Below are 16,930 nucleotides of genomic sequence, written 5' to 3'. Positions count from 1 at the left end.
ATGAAATCAATATTTCAAACCATAGTTCAAAATAATTATATATAAATATTATAACTATTATAATATTTAGAATAGAATTTATAAAATATATAACAATGCATAATACTTCTAAAGTATTTATACATTTTTGTTATGTTAATTTCAACATTAATATATTTTCATCAAATGTATCTGTTCATAATCAATATCTGTTAACATTATTTAATGCTCTGTAAACTAACATGAACAATGAGCAATTTTATCTTTATTAACTAACATTAACAAAGGGTATAATAAATGCTGTAAAATTTATAATTCTCATTTTTGGTTTGTGTTAACTATATGCACATTATGCAGTGTTAAATACACTATAAGTGTATTTTCTATATTTAATATTTATAATGTAAATTTATATAAAAAATATTAATTATTCATAAATAATGTATCTTAAATATAATAAATATAAAAAATGCAAAACATATTATTTCTAATATGTTAAAAATGAACACTGCTTTGTTTCTAGGGCGCATAACCAAATGCAACAAATGAAACAGGAATGACTGGAGCTGGAGCTGGAGATGGAGGCTTCCTCCAGTGTAATGTCTCTCCTGTCTAAGTCTCATAGCGGCTCCTGGCTCCCCGCAGGCTTTCTGAGGGCACCCATCATCCCCTATCGCATCAGCGCTCAGGGCTGTGTGTGGTGGATGTAGGCCAAGACCCTCCGCCTCACTGGGCTGGCGGGCAGATTACATGCATGTGTACAGCATCCCCTGCCCCACGATGCACTGGGGTAAACAGTGAGCTGACTGGTTAAGTGGCCGTGTTCATCGCGGCCTGATATCCTCCTTTACTGCACCATTGGGCTTTGCGTGGAGAATGAGCCGCATCATGATACTGGAAATGGAAAAGCTTGCGGCCAATCAGAGTAAAGTAGGGGAGGGATTATAGTAAAACAGCCATTGACGTGACACTCGTTATATAGAGAGTTTCTTGGGATTCTTTTCTCAGCAGGATTTCCTGAAAATTGCACTGTACGGTCAAGCAACAGTGCCTCTACACTCTACATCGCATAATACTAACTATTTCTGCAGCTATATAAAAGTTATGTATTTGAATTACATCGCTAACATAATAGAATAGCATAGTTCTAATAGCAGGGCACATTGTAAGCTAAGCATTAAAGGTGCAGTAAGCGGTTTCTGAGAAACGCTATTGAAAAGTGGATTGGACCGAGCGCCACAACACACTTGTAGCCAATCAGCAGTAGGGGACATGTCCACTCATGATGGGGGAGGAGAGAGAGCGAGCAAGATAGAGATTTGAAGAAAGACTGTAGAAAGAGATGGCTGAGAGACATTACAAAAGAGAAAAGCTCAGAGGAATATCATTGGAAAAAGAAGGGTTATGATCAGGCAAGAGCTTAAGGGGCTGTGTTAATATTAGAAAAGCTTTCCAGCGCTGGAGAGACTGAAGCGTGAAGGCCTGAAAAAGGACGCTGAGGTTGGTTTGTTTCTGCTCCATACATCAGTAGCATTGGTTTTGCTATGTTTCACATAACCAATATATTCTGTTGTTGTAATGCTAGCTAGTAACAGGACAATTTTGAGTGTCATTGTTTGTTTGGAGCTGGTGTGCTGCTGCTGGCGACTAACAGCGAAATCTTGCTTGTATATACTCTGGTATTTTCATTTTTTGTTCTTCCTTGTCATTCGTTCCTCATCTTCACTTTATTTTTTTGCAAAACATTATTTTGCTTCGCTTTAGCTATGATAAATAGTCATTCACTCACTGAGTGCTTGTGCATTTTGGGGGCACAGCAATGAAGGGTGTGTTTGTTTGGGCAGATCAACAGTGTTTCTCAGCAATCGCTCACTGCACCTTTAAATAACTAATTGGAGATTAAAATAATAGCATATTTGTCTCATTTTTAAACAAACACTAAAAGTAAGAAATTTACTTTTGCTATGGTTAAAAGTTCAGTGATATATATACTGTTGATATGGCAACTAGCAAGTTAAAGTTTCGTTGTGCTAGCATGTGTGGAAACGTTTAAACCATGTGTGTTACAACTAGCCTCGCGTAGCATGCCCAGATTGTGACCTAAATCACATTTTTGGCCAAAATCTGGGGTATACAAAAGAATGCAATGCACAGAATATTCTTTCCTCAATCTGATCTGTTTCTGCTGTTAAAAAATAAAAAGGTATTAAAACATTATTGCATCTTTATTTTTAGTAATTATTGTTAATTGAACCCCACATCAATGAATTAAACATGCACTGTGGCATACATGAAATGTATAAAATAATCTGTTTCAGATTAAATAAAATATGTCTACACTGTATATACCACACCATAAGCAGTACACTCATCTTCCATTCCAAATACAGCTAGCTACATTAGCATGCAAACCTTTCATAATCTCCTTTTACAACACTATATATAAAAAAACAGCACTTAGATATGTATTTCTCATAAAGAAGTTAAAACAACTCAAACCTGATATTTTTTTATTATTATTGTTGTAGTAAGTAGAGTTTCAAATCAGGTTTGAGTATTGAGTAATGGATTTGAGAATTTTTCCTGTTTTGTTCCAGAAGGATCCGATTCTCTCCTATTCTGTGGCTATGGGGACATGAACCGAACTCTCAGCACTGATCAGGGTTGATCTTAATGAGGAGCTTGTTTGCGGTAAACTGAAGAGATCGCAGCGGACCCTGGAACAAACCTCTCAGGGAGACTCGAGTTACACCAGCGAGCCACAACAACAGACCTGTACCTCCGGGAGCAGAGCTTTCCACACAAACACCACGACAAGCCTGTACGACAGTATTTCACCTGTCAGCCGATCGATCTCTCTGAGAACAGAGTGAGTGTTGTTACACGACATGAGAAGGAGACGGCAGAGAGAATAGGGAGTGAGGGAGGGAGGATGAAGAAGAGGTTGTATTGGGCAGAGAGAGCGGCTCTGCAGGGAAGCTCCTGCTGCGTGCTGATAAGAGCAGGGTGTGAAAATAAGTCTCTCTAACATCACACTCTGATCAAATGAGAACGCAGCCTCCTTTGCATAGGCAGACAGGGAATAGTCGGATAACCCGACATTAAAACAGTTAATTTAGCTGCCGTGTCACAAGCTGTAGAAAAACACTGTTAAATCAAATGGATTTGAGTCACACAAGTGTATAAAGATATTACTGCATTTTAAATAAACATCTTTGATGAAGTCAACATGAAATCAAAACTGACCCAATTTACTTTCTACAAATACACGTTCCAGGTTTTATTATAATAAATCTTATCATATTCAGTGTTGGGGGTGATGAATTACAAGTAACGCGAGTAATGTAATCAGATTACTTTTTTGTCACTAGTAAAGTAACACATTACTTTTAAATTTACAACAAAATATCTGAGTTACTTTAAGTAAGTAACACAAGTTGCTTTGTTTTCCAGTTTATTAAGGCTGTGTGTAAAAACAGTAAAATGCGAACTCAGAATATTACACAAACCTGCAATTAGGTCATGTGTCCGCTAGCGTATTTACAGTAGCGTGACGAGGCGCCGAGCGACTATTTCACGCTGAGCGTTTGCTGTTCTCAACCGGTCGTCGAGAGTTGAATGTTCGACTTTGGGTAAAACACGCACTTTTTACCCAGCCGTCCAATCAGAGTGGAGGAGGGGCGGGACAATTGCCACATGACCAACCATAATATTCTGCTTGTACAACGATAACAAAATGACAACAAGCACATCTCTTCATCCAAAACTAGTGCCAGAGCAAGTACGTTACATTGTGTCGACATTTTTATATTCAGAAACAAACTATTTGCAAAATCACATACTAGTAACAGTTCCGTGTATATTCTGTATCATAGCACATATAGCGTCTCAACTGAAAAAAATGCTCTCAAGCGCCTGCAGCGAGTTGTCTTCAGAAGAGTGCTGCCGTTTTTAGCTTTTGTGGACACGCATCCTTAAGGTTGTCACAGTGCTAAAAGTCCAGGAGCTGGTAGCCAGTAAAATTTCACAGTCCTCTGTACTAATTTCGGTACCATAGCAAAATCAGTTTTCTGTATTATATAACTATTTATAAATAAAAATATTAATTAAATTAAATGAGTTTATTATTTATGATGATAATAATTAAAATAGTAAATAAGTGGTAAATAATGCATTTAAACAGCATATAGCCTTCAAAAGTTTATAAGTAAACATTAGCTGCTTTTCCACTGTCGGGCCAAACAGTTCTAATAATTTTTAATAAAAAAATAAAAAAATGTTAAAAATGCCCTATTTTACTCTGAAATACATCATGTTGTGGACAAATCTACTTAGAATTTATAATTGAAAAAACTCTCACAACCACCATGAAGGATTTTTGGAATATAATCTGAAGCAATATTTACTGCTTTTTCTCTCCTTATGTGTGTACTGTATGTGTGTGGTAACAGAGTGTAACAGAGAGTGGGTGGAAACAGAAAAAGTGAGACATGCACACACACATTAAGCACATTGAAAGCACAAGCCTTTCCACATGTCAGCTCCTACAGGAGTTCACAGTGTAATGAGGGGGAAAAGGGTTTTGGCTACTCGTGGATAAACACCCACATGTGTCTAAGGCAGACAAAGAGACTTTTACTGCAGAAACCCTCTCAACCTGACACAGACAACTCTGGTTTACACTTAATATCTACAATAATAATACAAAGAATAATTCCAATCCCTCACGATACAAAAAGCTGTGACCCAAACACACATTTGATTGGTTTTGCAGAAGGTTGTTGGTTTACGCCGCATAAGGGTCACTCTGTGAACTTTCACCATAGTGTCCTTAGGAGGTTTAACCCAAGGGATTGTCAATACAACTGGGCAAGTGTCTCTTGTACCTCATAACAAACACCTAAATTTTCACCTCAATATGGCTGAGAGGTTAGAATTTTAGCAGAACTGCAAAGCGAACCGTCAAAACAATCATCTTTCATTCAGTACAATATTGTTTCTTACTTTTCACGTTGAGGTACATGGACTTGCTGACATCTGCTCCCACATCATTGCTGACCTTGCACAGGTAATAACCTGCGTCCTCCTCAAGAACATGCTTTATCAGTAGCGAGCCATTCCCGAGCAGCTGGACCCTGAAGCCGGAGTTTAGAGCAATGGGTTGAAACTGGGGCACCCCAGCACCTGGCAAAGAGGAAGACGTCCTCTAGTTAAAGCGCCACAAAAAACAGTGACATCATACTTCCCCCCCCTTTTTTTCACCACTGGCAAATTGTTTTAAAATGTAAAAAATAAAATAAAATTGTGCACTTTATTCTTAAAAAATAAATTTACTTTTAGATTTAATCATTTAGCAGATGGAATATTTCCTTCAGCTGAGACACTTCAGATGCACTCTGTTCGCCATGATTGTTTTGAATTGCTTGAAATATTATGGAAATCACTTCAAAATGGAAAATACAGTTAAGTGGAACATGCAGCACAAGTCTGTCATATAGGCTACATAAAAACACAACGAGAACATTATAATTGTGTGCTTGGGACATGGCTTTTAATAGTAAGACTTTTGTTTTTGTAATCAGGCCCTCAAAAATTCTACAAAAATTCGCAAATATATAAAAATATATCAGTTATCGGCTTTCAAATATAAAGAATTATCGGATATCGGCCAAAAGTTTCATATCAGTGCATCCCTAGTATAATTTTGTCTTAATTTAAAAAAATAAATTTAAAAAAATCTATATATCTATAAATATATATATAGAACTATCTAAATATCCATGGATATTTGTATTATTTTATTTTAATTTTATCTATCTATCTAATTTCAAATCTGAAAAAACAACAAAAAGCTATTCTGCCAGTGTTCCAAGAAAAACAAACTTAAAGGTGAACTAAGTAACTTTTTTACCTTAACTGAACAGCTTCGGAGTCATTGGAATGGTTATATTACTTATTTCGAATGGTTGAATGGTGGTCGTTTCGCACCCCCCTGGTGCCCGTGAGCGGAAAATACGCACTTGCAACTTTGAGCCGGCGGGCCGGCGGCCGCCGCGTCAGGAAGTCTCGCGTGATATCAGGTCTCGCGATGTAAACAATTGCTTTACGGCCAAAAGAAATCTGCTAAAATGCTGTCATTATTGCGCTCCCTCACGCTGTCCGAACCTGAATGAAGAAGACGTTTTAAAGAATGTCCCATCTGCTTTGATGTCGTTGATCTATAGCCTCTGGTGTCTGAGAATCACCAATGAGTTTTTACAACAGTGTTGTCAAATATCTATTCCGAAGCTGTGGGGGGAGCTCTAGAGAGAAACCTGCGAGCAAAAAGCGAGAATACAGCGAAGAAAACCCGAAGCTACTGAGTGCTGCTTTAATTCAAGGTATATTCTCTGAAAACAAAGTGTATTACATACGGTGTATCTTACACAATTTTGTTTCTCAAGCAAGTGAGAAAGTAAGTAAGTGCTTTTAAGAATGATTATACATTTTTCAAGACAAAATACCAATTAAGAAATTAATTTTTGCATGCAAAGTTCCAGTTGTCAGTGAAGCCAAGTACCTTTGGAGTATTTCCACTCAATAGTTGGCCGTGGCTCTCCATCCGCAGAGCAGTTCAAGATGACAGATTTACCGTAGATTCCATCCTGGTCTTGAGGCTGCACTTTGAACCTTGGTGGAACTACAAAAAAATCCACAAATCACATTCAAGTTGTGTCTTTGTGAAAGTTTCTCAATTTATAATACAAAAAAAGGATGCTTAACATTTAGTCTTACCTCTAACAATGAGCTGACTCTGGTATTTGACGACAGCGGCATCGTTTTGGGCGATGCAGGTGTAGGTGCCGTTGTGCACCCGCTGGAGGTTGGAGATACGCATGGAGCTGGTGAAGTCGATGTTGTCGATGGTAACACCCAGGCTGGCATTAATGGGCTTTCCATCTTTCTCCCAGGTGATAGAGATGGGAAGGTCACCTGAGCGCACAACGCAGGGCACGAAGACGCGATGGCCGATGGAATATCGTGGGAATTCGAAAGGCTGGATAAAGGGAGGCACTGACGACAACCAGAGAACATTGTTAAATATTGCTACTGTATACCAACTGAACAGGACTTTTTAATGACATTATTTAACTCATTTTACTTCAGACGTCAAGTATCACTAGCTACCTTTCACAGTGACGTGGACACTCTGGTTCTTGAACAGCTGGGGCTGAACGAGCACATGGCAGCTGTACTCTCCTTCGTCCAGTTCTTTCTGCACGTTCAGCAGCTTCAGCGTGCCGTTGTTCTCGAACGCCCTTTGACGGTCATTAGAAGGGAGAAGGTTGGAGTTCTTGTACCATTTGATGGAGTAATACGGGTAACCAATCACATGGCAGTGAATGTACATGTCCCGCCCCGCTATAGCTGTGAGGTTTTTCATTGGTCGTATGTCAGCAGAACCTTTAAGCGTACAAAAAAGAAACACTTCTCTTTAAAAGAATATTGACATTGTGATGGAAGTCCAATTTGCAGAAAATGTAGCAAAAAAAAGAAAGAAAATATAGATTTATGGATTATGGATGAGGGCCTTTCTAAGATCAAAGAAAGAAAAAGACAACACAAAGTAAACAATTAGGAGGGTAGTTTGATACTCCTAAACTTGACTGTTTCTCACACATTGCATGCCTTTTTATACCATCAGGGATTGACATTAACACTATTAGCCACTTTTATGTATAATACATACATTTTTCAATGGCAGTCTTTTAAAAAAGGCATCTGAAAAATTAAACTAAGTGCAATGTAGTGTTGTCAAAAATATAGATTTTTCGATACATATCAATACTGAAATATCTGAAATGCTTCCAATACTAATTTTCCTCAGAATAGATACTCTCTCTAGATTTCTCTCTCTCTCATCTCTCCGACAGTGAGTTACACACAAACCCGCCTCCCCTCACTATCTCGTTTCATTTGCTCCGGATGAACATTGTTGGTGGCTTGAATTTCGGCGTGTGATTGTGTATATTGCACATAATTTTACTCATTCCCGCATTAATTTTTGTGCTCACAGCCGCCTCTCAGTACTAAATTGAGTTCTTTTTCGCTGCTTATTGCACTTAAACGGACAAATACACACAAAGTAGTGTCAAAATGCGGGCTTGGCGAGTATTCACGTAAACACATTCAGTTATGTTTTAAGTGAACGTAAACAGTTGAGAAAAAGAAAACACATGTGTAACTGTATAACGGATCCATGCGTCAGTCTTAAAGTGACAGCAGCCTAATATACCTGTGCCAAATTATAAGATAATATTAAAAATATCTATATGGCAGTTTTTCCCCATGGTAATGAAGTCAAAATAGTGGCTAGTGAAAATGCTGAGTGGCTACTAACTTTGGATAACCACTAGTCACAGTAGCTGATGAGCAAAAAAGTTCATGTCAAGCCCTGTATACCACTGTGAAAAGAAGTGTACTTAATTGTATTGAATGTGCACTTGTAGTGTACTTTAAATCTTAGAAGTATATTGTTAAAAAACTGTACTGGCAGATCATATAAAATTAATTAGTGCACTTTTTTAATAATGTCTGATTAAAAGTTTTACTTTAGAGAATATTTTAAATCATTTTGTTTTAATAATCCTATAACACCTATTTTGATTTGTTGACTAACATACAAAAGCACATGTAAAGTACTTGATTATAATTTTAACTGTAGTGTGTTATTGTACATTAGATTTAAATTAGTGGGTCAGAAGAGGCACTCAAAATGTCATTATTAGCTAAAATATAAATATAAAATAATATAAAATACATATCAATTTAAACTAATACATGCATACCATGCAATTAACTGTCAGAAAACAATACATTCAGTTCACATTTCCATTATAAGAACGCTATTTCAAAATATGCTAACGTGTACTTCATTTTCACAAGGGTAATATGAAGTCTCCAGAGGATATTGTTTAAAATATAGATATAAGGACACTTAAAAACTTCTTGAGATCTACAACTGTGGTTTGAGGAAAACAAAATGAAAGAGTGAACATGACCAAAAAAAGCAACTAAAAGAATAAAAAGCTCAGCAGAAATGAAATAACGGCAGATGTTAGTCAGGCCCTCGTCTCATGTATGAACTTGAGATGAGCAGAATGAAATATACGTATATGTGTGTGTTTTGGAGGAGTCGATCTGACAAGCACCTCTTACGTTTATTCGAGCCTGGTAGGAGACCGTCCCTGCAGAGTTGTTGCCGGTGCAGCGATAGACCCCGCTGTCACGGACCTGGGTGTGGGAGATGTTCAGGTAGCTGACCACGTTCCCCTCCGCCGTTATACTGTGTCCGATGCGGTGCCGACTGTCCTTCGTGATGACGTCATCGTCCAGCGTCCAGGTGACGGCGGGCTGTGGAGTTCCCTTGACGTGACACATCAAGGAGACAAACTCGTTCGGACCGACCACTTTCTCGCTGAAGGCGGACAGGATCTTAGGGGTTCCGTCTGCGGACAGAGAGGTTTTTATTACGCTTTAAGAAATCAAAATGCAACCAAAATGAAAAGGCTGGGACAGTGCTGACCTTCTAAAATGACTTGCACGAAGTCCTGAGCTGACATTTTGGCTTTCCTGGCAAAGCATTGGTACGCTCCACCATCGCTCTTCGCCATCCCGTCCATCACAAGGTTCTCCTTATTGATCCCGTTCATTCGTACGTTGGCGCCGGCAATGATCTTGTCGCCGTTGCGGTACCAAGAGAGCTCGAACTCATCTGAACCAGTAACACTGCAGGATAGCGACACCTGGCTGCCCACGCTGCCTTTCACCTTTCGCGGACTGACCACCACTTTAAGAGGTTCTGGAACACCACAGTGGCATTATTTATGTCTACTTCATCAATGGGATATTAAGAATTCACTGACTCAAAAAAAATTGTTGGAATGAGAAACATATATACCTTTTACCGTGAGGCGACCTATGACCTCTGCGTTTCCGTAGCTGTTCCACACTTCACACACGTAGCTGCCGCTGTCACTGGGCTGGGCTCTCTCGATCAGCAGGCCCGTCACGCTCTGACGGAAACGCGAGTCTGATTCTAGTGGTCTGTTGTTCTTCAGCCAGCGGTATTTTGGTGTGGGGTGTCCGGAGGCCTTGCACGGGAGCTCCACCCTGTGGGACGCCATGACCTCCCGCTTCTCAAACCCATCGAGGACCGCAGGCGCTGAGTTTGTAGGATCTATTAAATATAAGATGTGTTCATGTATATATAATTTTAAACATCAATCTATCTATCTATATCTATCCATCCATCCATCCATCCATCCATCCGGCTGTCTGTCTGTCTATCTGTCCGTCTCTCCATCCATTCATCTGTCTATCCATCCGTCGCCCATCCATCCATCCATCCGTCCATTCGTTCATTCTGTCTGTCTGTCTGTCTGTCTGTCTGTCTGTCTATCTCACCATCCACCTGTCAGTCTGTCTATCCATCCATCCATCCATCTGTCTGTCTATCTATCTTTTTATCAATCCATCCATTAATGTGTCCATCCATCCGCCATCCATCCATGCATCCATCCATCCATCTGTCTGTCTATCTATCTTTTTATCTATCCATCCATTAATGTGTCCATCCATCCGCCATCCATCCATGCATCCATCCATCCATCCATCCATCCATCCATCCATCCATCCATCCATCCATCCATCCATCCATCCATCCGGCTCTCTGTCTGTCAGTCTATCTATCTGTCTATCCATCCGTCCATCCGTCCGTTTGTTCGTTCATTCTGTCTGTCTGTCTATCCCACCATCCATCTGTCTGTCTATCTATCTTTTTATCTATCCATTCATTAATCTGTCCATCCATCCATCCGCCATCCATCCATCCATCCATCCATCCATCCATCCATCCTCTATCTATCTATCTATCTATCTATCTATCTATCTATCTATCTATCTATCTATCTATCTATCTATCCATTCATCTGTCCATCCATCCATCCATCCATCCATCCAGTCTGTCAGTCCATCTATCAAGCTACCTAGCGAGTAAAAACATCTTCTAGCTACTTGAATGGAAACTAAAATCGTCTGTTTGTCAAGCTTACATTCCCACAACATCAGTTAAAGTCACAGTCTGGCTTTGAGTTTGAGTCAAATGATGATACACCTTGAATGTACTTTAAGTCACTTTGGATTAAAGTTTTTAGACATTTTAGAAATATTTAGAATCCTTTTAGACATTATAAGGTATGTTATATATCTAGTTCTTGTAAAAGATTTCTTAAAATGCGTTAGCTGCTAGCACTCACTGGTCTCTGGCTTTTTCACAGAAACTTTAAAGCAACAGGAACTTTAAAGCAACAGGAACAATGAATGTCTGATCTTACTGATTAATTATATATCATTAAACACTTTCACCTGGCACAAAGAGCCGTGCGCTGTTGCTCTGTCTGGTCTCGGATGTGTAGCGATGTCTCGTCATGCAGCGGTAGTTGAATAATTCGTCCTCCTTCTGCACATCTAAGATGTACAGGGCCCCCGTGGACGTTATGAGAAATCGAGCCCCTAAAAAAACACACAAAACACAATATTATTAGTGTGAGGTAAACATCTTAAATTAATTGGTGAGCGTTAAACACAGTTAATCTGTAGCATCTGTGTGTCATAATGAGACATTACAGACATGGTTAACAGAATCTTGTTTATCCCATCAGCCTCAGCAGGAACTCGCTGATTTGGCGCAGCTATTCCTGCCAGTCGAGTGCAGTTTTGATTGCCCCGCCGCTCATGTACCAGTAAGCACTGATTTCATGCTAATGGTTTGATAACACAGAATGTGCAGGTCGTAAAACTTTATGAGGAATAATGTCTGCCAGGGCCGCCACACGCTCTGCCATGCCTCTCAGAGGAGACGTCTGTGTCAGATTTGATTGAGAATGCCATTTGCTCTCATTTCTATGCAATGACTAAAACGGAGGGGTGGAATTTGTCTCACTTCCTGTAACAAGAACATATCGCACAGCCCTCAAATAAGAAGGTAATTCCACTACGTCATTTAAAGCTCCGTTTTCTGAGGATTCCTGAAGCAGAAGCACACTTCTAGAGTGAATTCAGATGTCAAAGATTAAAAATTGAATATAGTAAATAGTATTATTTATATTAATACATTTAATAAATTCATGTTTTGGAATCTTCCCCTTCCCCATTTGCTTTCATTGTACAGAAAAGAAAGACCAGGAACACGCTCTTCAAACTCTTTTTGTGTTCCACTGCAGAAAGTTATACTGGTTTGGAACAACATGAAAGTGAATAAATTATCATTCTAATTTTTGGGTAAACTATTAACATAGTAAAAAAAAAATCACAAGCCGTAAAGACCAGCTATAAGGATGATGCTTCCCTCTAGATTTCAGATATTCAAACGCCCCTCTGAGCCGCTCCTGATGCTCTTGTTCTCCTGTGGGCTTTGTCTGGGCTATTTTCCAACATGATCTCCATTTTATTACAAAATGCCTTTGTGTGTGTGTGTATATATGTGTGTGTGAGTCTGTTACTGTCTGTGTGTTAAATCAAGCACCATAAGTAAACAGTTTAGCAATGAATAAAAGAAGCTAAAGCGAGCCATAAGGCGAGATGCAGCTATTGTGAGTTCTGACCCAGTTAGAGATGACACACCGCAGATCTGAGGTCCTGCAGGCATTGCCAGTCGTGGACTTAATGTGGAGTGTGACGAGCTACAATTTACACGGCGAGTGGGTGGAGAGAGAGAGAAAGAGAGAGAGAAAAAGAGAGAGAGAGAGAGAGAGAGAGAGAGAGAGAGAGAGAGACAGACAGAAAGAGAGGAGAGAGAGGGAACGTATTCGTTTGTCTCAGCAAAGATTAATGAGCTGTCTGATTTTTAAACCACTAGCATGAGGAAGTAAGGATCTATGTAAAATTAGTTTATTAAATGAGTGTTATTTTTTTTATGTTTTGTTTGACAGGATATACCCTATTTACTGTTTTTGCTAATTGTTGCTGTTAATTATTAAATGTTTAAAACCCTATTTAAAAACATAAAATAATACTTTAAAAATAAACATAAATAAAAATCAATGTACATAAATTAATATCTTAACATCAATAATCTGAGTATATAATATTATTTTAATTATTATACACATATATTTTATATATATTTTATATACATATATATGTTTTTTATTTTCTTATATATATATATATATATATAGGCCTATCTATTTATCTATCTATATCTATATCTATATAATTTGAATAATGGTAATTAAGTGTGTGTGTGTGTGTGTGTGTGTGTGTGTGTGTGTGTGTGTGTGTGTGTGTGTGTGTGTGTGTGTGTGTGTATTATGTATTATATATAATACATAATAGTATAAATTATACTACATACAGTATATACATAATACACACACACACACACACACACTTAATTACCATTATTAAAATTATATATATAAAATTGTAAATATATATATATATATATATATATATATATATATATATATATATAGGCCTATACATATAAGAAAAGAAAAACCTATCACATCACAACCTTCTGCACTTGTTTTCTCATATTTCTTCACAGCCCCAAGACACATCACATTAAAGAGATATGTGAAGTACTTGTTTATTCGTTCCTTTGCATGCGAGCAGTGCTGGTATATAAGAAGACAGCTTGTCTTCCGTGACAAAAGGAAAATAACTGTGTGTGTGTGTATATGTGTGGACTGCAGCACACACACAAACACACGCACGCATACGCACACACACATACACACACGTCTCTGTCAGAGCCTGCTATCTCCCCTTTACTCAAACATACACTTCAGCGGGAGCAAATTACATTTCTACTAACAGTCACACTTAATGTGCTGCTGTATTTGTCTTGAGAATGAGAAGACTTTTCAGGTTATTTAGAATGAGATTATTAACTCAGTAGCATTGCTATCCCATGCCATTTTGTATTTGAGATGGCGCAACGAAAGGCCAAACGTTGAGGACGAATACACTTACAGAAGAGCTGATAGGGGAACTGTGTGCCCCAGTTTCCTAATCTGATAGCTGAAGCATTTGAGGTGCTTTAACTGTGTCGAAATGACAGGTTACTGGGTTCCTTTCTCTTCCTGTAAAGCCGATTTCTATGTTTCTCCCTCTAGCAATCTCACGTTTTGTTCTTTCCTTTGAATACTGTAGCACACCCAAGCCATACAATGCTCCTCCCTGATCTTTAATGCACACAATGGCGTTTTGACACTTTTCTTTTTAATCACTGCATTAAAACCCTCTGGAGCAATATTGGACACATATATCGCTAAGTGCTTTTTGATCCTTAAAAAAAAAAAACAGCATTAAAAATAGTCACAATTTGAAATCAGTACAAACTGGCACATATTCCCACAATGCATGCACAACCCCTCACCACAAAACACCCACATATTTTACAGTTTTGTTAATTAAACAGTTAACTTGTATGAAATGTTATGTGACAATTGTTATGAATTGTAAATGTGAGACTATGCTGTATGGAAGCTTTTTTCGTCACAGAATAAAAAAAGAATAAAGATAATTGCACCTTTTTATCTCACAATTCTGACTTTTTTTCTCACAATTGCGAGTTTACATCTAGTTTTTTTCTCAGAACTGTGTGTTATAAATTCAGAATTGCGAAATAAAAACTTGCAATTCTGACTTTTTTCCTCAGCATTTACTTTTTTTCAGACATTTTTTCCTCAGAATTGGACTTTATAACTCACAATTGTGAGTTTATATCACACAATTCTGACTATATAATTTGAAATTGTGAGTTTATATAAAGCAATTCTGACTTTATAACTTGCAATTGTGAGTTTATTTCTCACAATTCTGACTTTATTTCTCACAATCGCTAAAAAAAAAGTCTTGTAAGCAAAGACTTGCTTACGTCTCTCAATTCAGACTTTTTTTTTATATAAGTATAACTATATAAGTCTGAATCACACAATTTGAGTTTCAGAATCAGAATTGTGAATTGTGGATCAGAATTCTGAGATATAAATTTGCAGTCATGAGTTAAAGGCCTGGTTTCACAGACAGGGTTTAGATTAAACCAGGATTAGGCCTTAGATAAATTAGTGCATTTAAGTATCTTTTATAAATGTGCCTTAGAAAAAACATTACTGGTGTGCATCTTGAGACAAAACAATGGCACTGACATATTTTAAGATATACCAGTTCAAGTTGCTTCAGTTAAAACAGCTTAAACATGCATTTTAGTCTGGGACTAGGCTTAAGCCATGTCTGTAAATACCGGGCAATAAAGTTGGAATTGTGAGATAAAAAGTATTTTTTAATGATGCTTATTTCTTTTTTATTCCATGGTGAAACCAAGCTTCCATAGAAAATGATGTTACAGAAGCTGTTATGACTGGCTTAGTTCAACACTGTTGTTTGTCATGCAGGCCAAGTTGCTGAATTCTGAATAAGCATTAATATGTAAATGTGGGAGGTCATATGTTAATGTGCTTGTGGTTCTGACTGAAATCAACACCATGATGATTTCTGAAAGACCAAATTTGCAGCTTAGTTTCCATTGTTGATAAAAGGTGAATGTCAGAGTGGGTTGTTTCAAAAGAGCAAGGGAAATTACAGTATAAACCTTCTTTAACAGAGTTTCTAAGAGTTTAAGTTCAAAATATTGAACGCAATCAACATGAATCCGTTCCTGTGGCTCTGACGACAGCCCATAAGATATTTGATCAGTTAATTGGTTTATATATGTTTGTGTGTGTACACTGTACAATAGAGTGCAATCAATATTAACGATCTAGCTCGCCTCTGACAGCGGCTTGTCTGCAACGTGATCTGCAGAGAAAAGCCTTCAGTGAGTATTTGATAACGTTGAGAAGTCTGATTCAGTAGTGAATTGTCATTGACACTGTTCTAAAGGCGATTCACACATTATTTTGAGTCATCATATAAAAGTATTTGTGGTAAAATAAATATGTGGTTAGTGGTGCCTGCTTACTGTTGATTATATGAATCAATAGAATTATTCATTTGTGAATCAGACATTACTAATGATGATATCTAAAAAGTCAATGAATGAATTTAGTTCAAAATTTCTGTTGTCTCTGTAAGAGAATCAACATAAGAAGTACACTACTGTTCAAAAGTTTGGGGTCGAATTGGGTTTTTGAATTGATGCCCATCTCAAGTAAACCTAAAATAACCTGTTCAGGTGATTTATAACTCTAAACTTAGCTTACACAGGTAAGGAGTTTGTTCAATTCTAAACAACAGTAAAAGCACAAAAGCCAGTGTGACCGCATTATCCGGAATAAAGTGGGGGAGAGTTTTCTAAAAAAAACAAGAGCAAGACCTAGGCGTTTAATAAAGCCTAATCATGCTAATAAGTGAGCTTCAGTTTGATCAGTGTCTTTATCAGAGAGAGAGAGAGAGAGAGAGAGAGAGAGAGAGAGAGAGAGAGAGAGAGAGAGAGAGAGAGAGAGAGAGAGATGGAATGCAATTAACAGGGTTGTAAAAAGCATAATTTGTCAGAGTGTGAGATGTGAGTTGACAGCAGCTGCTGTTGTCAGGGAAACGTGGCCCATACTGTTACTGTACACACACACACACACACACACACACACACACGCACACGCGCGCGCACACACGCGCGCGCACACACACACACACACACACACACCTGAAAAGGACTGATCTTCAATCCAGCTGTTCATACAAACATTCAAAGAGTCTGTAATATGTTACAGTACAGCACAGGGTTAAATCATAGTGATTGCTGCATAACAACACAATATTATTCACAATGCATTGTAAGACATTGTGAATGCAATGAACTGCATTATATATACAGTGATGTCAATTTAGTTTTTAAAATAAACTACTGTACTGTTGATTTGGTGCTCAAGAGTAATGACATTTCACAATATTACTCTTTTTCAGC

General features: G+C 38.0%; 2 protein-coding genes across 6 annotated transcripts in view; one reads left to right on the top strand and one right to left on the bottom strand.

Moving 5' to 3' along the window:
- The window catches only part of rps25 (ribosomal protein S25), a 160,749-nt gene that overhangs the window by 100,527 nt on the left and 43,292 nt on the right, over window positions 1–16,930 (top strand). The gene's annotated exons all lie outside the window — the stretch shown is intronic.
- The window catches only part of dscama (Down syndrome cell adhesion molecule a), a 75,880-nt gene that overhangs the window by 25,205 nt on the left and 33,745 nt on the right, over window positions 1–16,930 (bottom strand). For all 5 annotated transcript variants that reach the window (XM_084104713.1, XM_084104714.1, XM_084104715.1 and 2 more), the window contains 8 exons: window positions 11,386–11,532; window positions 9,920–10,198; window positions 9,545–9,820; window positions 9,171–9,467; window positions 7,147–7,422; window positions 6,754–7,032; window positions 6,539–6,658; window positions 4,984–5,163 (listed from right to left, as the gene is read on the bottom strand). In XM_084104713.1, the coding sequence (XP_083960839.1) occupies window positions 4,984–5,163; window positions 6,539–6,658; window positions 6,754–7,032; window positions 7,147–7,422; window positions 9,171–9,467; window positions 9,545–9,820; window positions 9,920–10,198; window positions 11,386–11,532 (1,854 nt within the window). The remainder of the gene's footprint in view (window positions 1–4,983; window positions 5,164–6,538; window positions 6,659–6,753; window positions 7,033–7,146; window positions 7,423–9,170; window positions 9,468–9,544; window positions 9,821–9,919; window positions 10,199–11,385; window positions 11,533–16,930) is intronic.

This window comes from Abramis brama (genome assembly GCF_963993115.1).
Source record: "Abramis brama genome assembly, chromosome: 25".
Taxonomy (NCBI): Eukaryota; Metazoa; Chordata; class Actinopteri; order Cypriniformes; family Leuciscidae; genus Abramis; species Abramis brama.
This window is presented reverse-complemented; position numbering and strand designations above follow the sequence as displayed.